Genomic DNA, 8,864 nt, shown 5'->3' with positions numbered 1-8,864 from the left:
TAATAAATGTATCTAATTAGCCAGGCTACCACAGTTTTAGGAATGCAAGGCATTGGAAGGGCTTGTCAAAGGATAATACTTCACCGAGGAGCAATGGGATATGCTAGCACTAGAAATCTTAAAATGACATCTTTCCTCATTGACCATCTACTCATCTACGAGAAGATGGAGAACAGCAAGATGGATTTCTGCTTGTCTTTTTAATCCAACTAAAGAGGGGAATCCATAATCAAGGTAAAACGTGTCAAGTGGAGACCGGACATGTGGTTTGTCCATGTAGGGAAGAACTGTCCTTGTTGGAGTAGTAATCCTGCAGGAAACCGTCCATGAGATGTACACAAAAAACATGTGTGAGATGATTTTTCAGATTGACTTTGGGAGAGTTTATGACAAAGTTAAATGGTTGTTTCTCAACCAACCTTTAGAATGGAGGATTTCTCTGAGAAGTGGCATGCTTGGATCGATAATCTCGGTTTTGGCTGTAGTGTGGCTATAGAAGTCCCTGATGATGTTTGCCATTACTTCCAAAATGGTATTCCACCAGGATGACCCACTATCTCTAATGTTAAGGATTGGTTGCTCTATTGAGCGCGCAAAAACTGACAGTTAGATTGACAGAGTTTTACCCGCGTCTTGTGGATGTTGGCCCCTCTATTCTGCAATATGACGATGGCACAATTATTTTTATGGAACATGACCTCGAAAAGGCCAAGAACTTGAACTTTTGCTCTTGGCCTTTGAATAGTTGTTCGAGCTCAAAATCAACTTCCATAATAATCAGCGAGGCAAAGGGCATGATTGCTTCTAGTTAAAGTCAACCAAAAAGCTGTAGCAAAAATCCACACCTTTCACGTATCGAATCTAAACCAACACCACATAGATTGCATCCATGTAACTCCTGGGCCACCTAATCTACCTAAAGGTACTCCCTCCATTCCAATAACTAATGCATGCACACATCTTAAAAATCCAACTTTGACCATAAATTAGACCAACTATATATATTTTTGTGACTTCAAAAATATACAACTGAAAACTTCTTTCAAAGAGGATTTCAGTCATATAGTTTTTGTCACATATAACCCATATTTTATTGGTTTAATATATGGTCAAAGTTCAATTTTGAAATGTGCGCACACTTTATTCATTGGAATTGAGGGAGTTCTAAGAAAAGAGATCCTCAGTTCCTCCTGTCGGTCAAAGTGAGCGGCTCCTCGCCTTCATTGCGACTGAGCCTCAGAGGCTAGTGAGACCTAAAAGAGAAAGCCTATGAGCTTCGCACAGAAGAAGAAGAAGAAGAAGAAGAAGAAGAAGAAGAAGAAGAAGAAGAAGAAGAAGAAGACAAATTGAGGTATCCATTATGTGCTGCATGAATAGGTTTTAAATCCGTTCCAATATCTACATGGGTTGCGGATTTGAACCCCTTCCCTTGGATCCTGATTCGATATGTTTATTGAAGAAGTGGGCATTTTCTTCCCTTTTGTTGGCTCGATTCCATCCAACTCTCGGTGTCGTGATTGGTGGTTGTTTTGTCCTAAACTCATACCTCTTGGTTATAAAACGGTGACAACCAATTATCCGGGCTGTTGTTTTTTTTCCACTACTATGGTCTTTTTTTTGGCGAGGTCACTACTATGGTTTTGGTGTGGAATAAGCCTCTCCACTTTATGGTCGGTACAACTGAACAGGGATTCAGACAGGAGTTATGACTTATGAGAAATACCGTCCCTTTATTCATGTCCTAAAATATGCAAATTTATCTACTATATAATCCGTGACCTATGTTTTCTCGAACAAAATTTATGCTGTTTTCTCCCGCAAAAAAATTATGCTATTTATTTATAGAATAAAAAAATTGCAGTTATTTTTTGAGGAACACAAATTTATGCAGTTTTTTTAGTTTTTTTTTTAGGTAATGCAGTTTTTTTTAGTAGATTTATGCAGTTGTGATCTATTCGAAGGTTGGGCCCTGGCGGAGCTACGTGAGGGCTGACCTGGGCCGTGGCCCGCCCACACACAGCAGGCAGCACCGAGGAAAAGAAGAAGATCACCTCAAAAAAAAAAGGAAAAGAAGAAGCACCTAGCAGCCGCCGCCCGCCGCCGCACCCCCGCCGGATCCTGACACACAGCATCCGCCGGCCCCCGCGGCGCCGCCACCTGCCAGCGGCACAAATCGGCCGCCGCCCGCGGCCGACCAGCCCACCGGCACACAGCAGCACGACGACGGCGAGTCAGCCCAGCCGTCCCACGACCCCACGCCAGGCGGCCACGCAGCCACACGCAGCTAGCAGCGGCAAGCCGGCGACGCAGATTCTTCTCTGAATCTGACCCTCTCCAATTTTTCTTGAATCCCTGTAAGCCGCACAGGTAAGTTTCTTTGATTCATTCCCAATTTCTCTCATTTAGGTCATTGCCTATTCATCTGTCAGTATGTGTACTGTGGTAGCATAAATAAACCACTGAAGATCTTGTTCTTTACTGTACATTTTATGCCAAGCCATAGTCGTTTACAGTTTATGCAAATGCATTGTTCTTTTCATTTTGACAAGAAAAATCCCATTTGGTAGCGTAAATAATTCCCTCAATTCATCTGTGGTCTGATATCTCCAAGCTTTTGTAATGGCTGACTAAAGTAGTCTAATGGGGAAACTGTATTTTGGTATAGCTTCTTTTGTTTACATCTTCTCAATTGATCTTGTAACAAATGGGAACAGAGGGTACTTAGTAATGACAACAGTTCAGAATTTGGAAATTTCCTAGTTCTTTTTTAGCTTTCCCTGCCCAACAATTTGTTTGTAGCTATCTTATTTTGTTGGGTTATGCATCGGATGGATCGACTGCTATCTTAATTAAGAAAAGCAAATTGCAAAGAACCTTAGGTTCAGTTTACGGTTGCTCAACTGTGCCACGCTGACCTTATGTTATAATATTTTGTAGAAAGATAACCATTAAAGGGAGAATTTTTTTTGTTAGCCAGTCGGTAAAATATGGAAAATCTGGTTGGGCCAAATGGGAACCACCATAATCAACTGCAGTGCAAAAGTAGCTTGCTGTTTGGCAGCTCATTTGCTAAATGCCATGATTCAAACAAATGTTGGTGGTTGCTACACTGAGAAGTTATTGTACATAGTCATGCTTCCTCAAAAACAGAAAATACCAGGGCGAAGAGAATAATCCCTTGACTGAGGAGCAGTGTCTAGGTTACGACCAGACATAATTTGTGTCTTGCCCAAATTCGCTTCATATATTATTATAGTTCGTGTGGAAATTTATTGATGCATCCATTGTAATGTGTAAGTTATATTGAAAGTCTGAAGTGCAACTTGCTGGATTCATTTAGCTTATGCTAATGATAATTCTTTTAGGCTGTTGTGGTATGGCTCGGAGTTTAACCGAGAACAAGACCAGAACCGCTCTATTTGTACTTGTGGTATTTGGGCTCTGTTCCTTCTTCTACCTCCTTGGTGTATGGCAAAGAAGTGGTTTTGGGAGAGGGGACAGCATTGCGGCTGTGGTGAATGAGCAGACCAAATGTCTGAAACTGCCAAATCTGAATTTCGAGACCCACCATAGTGCATCGGATCTTCCGAACGACACTTTCAGTTCTCAAGTTAAAACTTTTGAGCCATGTGATGCGGAGTACACTGATTACACTCCTTGTGAGGAGCAAAAGCGTGCAATGACCTTCCCTAGGGATCACATGATATATCGGGAGAGGCATTGCCCACCTGAAAACGAGAAGCTGTACTGTCTGATTCCAGCACCAAGGGGTTATGTTGCTCCTTTTCCGTGGCCAAAGAGCCGCGATTATGTTTCTTATGCCAATGTGCCACACAAGAGTCTTACGGTTGAAAAGGCCATCCAAAACTGGGTGCACTACGAGGGCAACGTTTTCAGGTTTCCTGGTGGTGGAACGCAGTTTCCTGAGGGTGCAGACAAGTATATAGACCAGCTTACTTCTGTTATCCCAATTACCGATGGGAAAGTGAGAACTGCACTCGACACTGGTTGTGGGGTATGTGACTGTCTCATTGTTGAATACACAAACATATGCTCAATGATAACCACATTGTTGTGCTATACACTTTAACTTTTCTTTGCTTTTTTCATAATTTTGTTTAGGTTGCCAGTTTGGGTGCTTACCTGTTGAAGAAAAATGTTTTGACAATGTCATTCGCTCCAAAAGATAATCATGAGGCACAAGTACAGTTTGCACTGGAGAGAGGCGTACCTGCATATATCGGTGTCCTTGGATCAATGAAGCTCTCATTTCCATCCCGAGTCTTTGACATGGCACATTGCTCGAGATGTTTAATTCCATGGAGCGGAAGTAGTAAGAACGCTTTTAGAACATTTCATGGTTGACTCATGTGGTCTCCATAAAAATTCTGAACCTCTTCGCTCTTGTTCTACAGACGGTATGTACATGATGGAAGTTGATAGGGTACTTAGGCCGGGTGGGTATTGGGTACTATCAGGCCCACCCATTGGTTGGAAAATTCACTACAAGGGATGGCAACGGACCAAAGACGATCTCCGGAGTGAGCAGAGAAAAATAGAACAATTCGCAGAACTTCTTTGCTGGAAGAAGATATCTGAGAAGGATGGTATTGCTATATGGAGAAAGAGATTAAATGACAAATCTTGCCCGAGGAAACAAGATAATTCAAAAGTTGCCAAGTGTGAGTTGACAAGCGAAAGTGATGTATGGTGAGTGTCATTCCATCTGCCACCCTCACAAAAAAGGAGTGAATCTTATCTGTACTGTTCTAGCTTTGTCTTCAATTTGTTTTCTTTCATTACATTCTACCTACAGGTATAAGAAAATGGAAGCCTGTATAACTCCGCTTCCTGAGGTTAAAAGCGTGTCAGAGGTTGCTGGTGGTGAACTAGAGCCATTTCCCCAGAGGCTCAATGCAGTACCACCTCGGATAGCCCGTGGTTTTGTACCTGGGTTCTCAGTTCAAACATATCAGGAGGACAATAAACTCTGGCAGAAACATGTTAATGCTTACAAGAAAACCAATGACTTGCTTGATACTGGAAGGTACCGCAACATAATGGACATGAATGCAGGTCTTGGTAGCTTTGCTGCTGTACTGGAGTCTCCAAAGCTGTGGGTCATGAATGTTGTTCCGTTCATTGCAGATACTTCTACTTTAGGTGTAATCTATGAGCGAGGATTAATAGGAATGTATCACGACTGGTATGTAAACTGCCGGATTGCTCTCCTGGTTTCATACTTTGGTTATTGCATTTTGTTTCTCACTTATGTTCGTTGTACATTGTTTCTACATTTTGGTGGTTCTGCTTTTCGCAACAAACCTTTTTACTTTTGCCGGTTCACGATGTAGGGAACTTCTCTTTTTTTTTCTTCTTTTTTTAGGAAAGGGAACTTCTCTTTTCTGTTATGAAGTGCATTTACTTCATGAACACTATACAAATGGTACTCATGTATTGTTGTGTGTGAAGATAGAAGGATGTGAAAATATCATTAAAATCTTCGTGTGCTAACTTCAGTTAAACTCTGTTACCAAACTCACCTGGGAAACTCTTCAATTCGTGCTGTTGTTAAATGATGATGTGCATTTGCCATGTATTTGTTGTTGTGCTTTTGGAAATACGAGTTTGCTGATATGCAGCAGTTCTACTTCTTGTGTTAGTTTTTGATATAGTTGCCGAGAAGCTTGTTTTATATTTGTGTGTGAATCATAGTTTATTTGTTCTTGTTACAGGTGTGAAGGGTTTTCTACTTACCCAAGGACATATGACCTCATCCATGCTAACGGTGTCTTCAGTTTGTACCAAAACAAGTAAGCATTGAAAGACCAAGATGTGATCCTAAATCGGTAGAACTTGTTGGCTGATATTATGTGATCTTTATTTAAAAACAGGTGTAAATTTGAAGATATACTACTGGAAATGGACCGGATCTTACGCCCAGAGGGCGCAGTTATAATCCGTGACACAGTTGACGCTCTTGTAAAGGTGGAGAAAATAGCCAATGCCATGAGGTGGGAGACAACACTGGCCGACCATGAGGGCGGCCCTCGTGTGCCTGAGAAGATCCTCTTTGCAGTTAAGCAATACTGGACTGCCGACAGCAAGAGCCGCCGCTAACATGTCTGGATTATTGTTCTCGCTTCTCTTCAGGATAACTTTTGTCCCTGGCGGCGTTCGTTGCAAGTACACATTAGACGGCGTGTAGAGAACTGAAGAACCAAGCCAGTGACAAACTAGAGGAGAGTAAAATATGTCTTCTATTTATCGTTGGTGTTGTATTTTTCTTTATTTTTGTTCTTGCTGTATTCTTGTTTATTTTTGTTCGTGTTGTATCTTAGAAATTCATGAAGTGGAGAGACATTGCTGTTTCCTGCAGTACTGAAGCTGAATAACATACTAGGAACAGTTTTGAGTCTTGTTAAAGAAATGTGCATTGTTGTTACTCTTTTGGAGAAGCAGCAGCCATATGAGCTGCCGCTGCCCTCCACCTGTCTGGCCGGCCGGCCAGCGGCCAGGTAGTAATACTATAGTGGACATCACCCATGGGCGGGCGCTGCCGGCCCCGGCCAAGGTGAGCGGAGGCTCCGAGGCGACGACGACACCCGACATGAATATTTTTGATACGCCCCAGGCAGGCACCATATAAGTGAGGTGACGCCCAAGGTTAACATCGTCTGCAAGGTTGAAGATGGCCGACCAACGTAGAGGCCATCGTCTCCAATCACAAGGCCTCGGTGATGTTGAAGATGACCGTGGGACTGCGGAGCTCCGGCAAGACATGGGTACTGCTCCAGCTTTGCAGCACTCTTTTTTCTTTCTTAGAGCACTCATAATTTCTGCATAAACTTGTAAATCCTCTGGAGCGAACAATTTATGACTAGCACCTCGACTGTGGTTTGTAAGCATATATATTGACCATGAATCCAGCACGCTGAACGTAGGCCGCTTTTGAGGAACTTGAGCCTAATTATTGTTGATGTTCTTTGTCCTTGTGTTTGAACTAATTAGGCCAATTATTATTCAAGCTAATCATCATCATTCTCTCGATTAGGGTGGTGTGGCGCGGCACGGAGCTCAGCGGTCGAAAACAAGACTAGAGCCATCGTACTTGTGGTTATGGTAATCGGCCTATATTCCTTCTTCTACCTCTTGGGCGCATGGCATGCAAAACGGGTTGGAGGAGGGGATTGCATAGCAAGAAGGTTGATCGAGGAGACCAAATGTGTGGTTCTGGAGGGTCTTCATGTCGAGACTCATCTTGTTCTCGGTGACAAGCCCTCGTGGAGATGATTGTATCGCCTTCTATGTTTACCTAATCAATATTGGTAGATTTATAATGAATTGTGCTCCTATGGTGTGTTATTTAGTGTTATAAGTATGTTTTCGTATTTGACGGTGTCACAAAGCATAACCATAATGCTGCCCAAATATTTGAATATGGAATAACTAACTAATCGACGTGTTGAGTCACTAGAGTTCACATCGTGTCGCTCTCGGGAACCCCTAGCCCCCCTCTTGGGGCACACATGTAGCCAAGGAAAGTAGATAGGCTAATCATGCCATAGATTGCGGCGGAGGGGCTTGTCCCTCGTATGCTAGCTGTTCTTGAAGAGGTGAGTCGATCAATGTGATGGTGGTTGAATGGTCCAAAAGATCATGGGTCTGGGATAGATGAGGCTATTGAAAAAATCTAGGCTCCGACTTCGATTGGAGTTCGGAATGGTGGCGTCGTGGAGGTGATAACTTGTTGGAGGTGTCGTGTTAGTTCTCACCATCGTGATCAAGACACTCTAGGGAAACTGCAGATTTGGTTCTGGATTGGAAGAAGGCGACGCTCGGTGACGTGCTCTCCTTGTGGAGCACTGTTTTGGAGATGGATATGGCTGGAGGGACCTGTGACCAGATGTGGGTTTTCATTGGGAGCTTGCGTATCAAAGTTCGCAGCAATGTTTCTGGTAGTCGGCTTTTGGGTGTGTCCTCAAGGTCATCGTAGTGTGCCTGCTCCTAGGAAGTTGAAGCTACTGCGATGTCTTACCAGAGCACATGTTACATGTAGTTAACTTACGACAGTCGTCTTTCGATGCAAAACTTGCATACTCTCCATCACTCGCCTCCAACAACGAATTTGCCTTGTCTTTAGCTTGTGTGGCCAACTGTTTAGTGCATAAAACAATGTGGACTAGCAGGTCCCGCTAGTGTGTGACTCCTCTATGATGGAAATGTTCACTTTTTTTATACCGACCCGTATTACAATAAATGGACCGACACTGCTCCAACCCAAGCCTCAACCCACGATGGAGATAAAGAGCTACATGGTGCTCGTGTTCTAAAACGCCACTCTTGTCTTCTAAGGCCTAATTGGGTGCAAGGGGAAAGTATCTCAGGGCTCTAATCCTCCACATGGAGATTTTCATGGCCATCGGGGATCCTCTCCTCCCACCACGAGGAGATCACCATGTATGTTTCGATGACAGGGGAGAGGGGAGGAAGATCATGTCCAAGAAAGCGCTATGTGAAGGGGATCACTAGGTGCGCGTTACGCCATCGCGCCTCTCGCGCGTTCGTCGTGGCTTTCCTCCCAGACCTCTCTAGGCGTGGATCTCTCACCTCGGGAAAGGATGGGGATGAGGGGTAGATTATCCCCAACAAGTGAGGAACCAAATCTCGCGGTGTTTTTTCACTAGCCAATTTGTCCCGTGGGCTACTAATTTCGTACGTTGCTTTAGAAAATCTAATGAGGTTGCCCATGAGCTAACACGGATGGCCAAGGGCCCATATTGTGATAGCTTCCCTGACGAGTCTCCTGTTAAGCTCTGGGCTTTGTTCAGGGGTCCCCCTATTTAGCAGTGCGGGGAGCAACG

At 43.6% G+C, this 8,864-nt stretch overlaps 1 protein-coding gene across 1 annotated transcript; it reads left to right on the top strand.

Annotated features, from left to right (window-relative positions):
- The first annotated feature begins 2,076 nt into the window (after positions 1-2,076).
- On the top strand, positions 2,077-6,426 carry LOC119312074 (probable methyltransferase PMT2). Its single transcript, XM_037587802.1, has 7 exons — positions 2,077-2,367; positions 3,366-4,015; positions 4,123-4,333; positions 4,416-4,710; positions 4,817-5,206; positions 5,736-5,813; positions 5,895-6,426. Exons 2-7 carry the CDS (start codon positions 3,377-3,379, stop codon positions 6,118-6,120), a joined length of 1,839 nt encoding a protein of 612 aa, XP_037443699.1. The 5' UTR covers positions 2,077-2,367; positions 3,366-3,376; the 3' UTR covers positions 6,121-6,426.
- Positions 6,427-8,864: the final 2,438 nt, after the last annotated feature.

This window comes from Triticum dicoccoides, chromosome 5B (genome assembly GCF_002162155.2).
Source record: "Triticum dicoccoides isolate Atlit2015 ecotype Zavitan chromosome 5B, WEW_v2.0, whole genome shotgun sequence".
In the NCBI taxonomy this organism is placed as follows: Eukaryota; Viridiplantae; Streptophyta; class Magnoliopsida; order Poales; family Poaceae; genus Triticum; species Triticum dicoccoides.
Note: the sequence above shows the minus strand (reverse complement) of the source record. Positions and strands in the feature narration are given on the sequence as shown.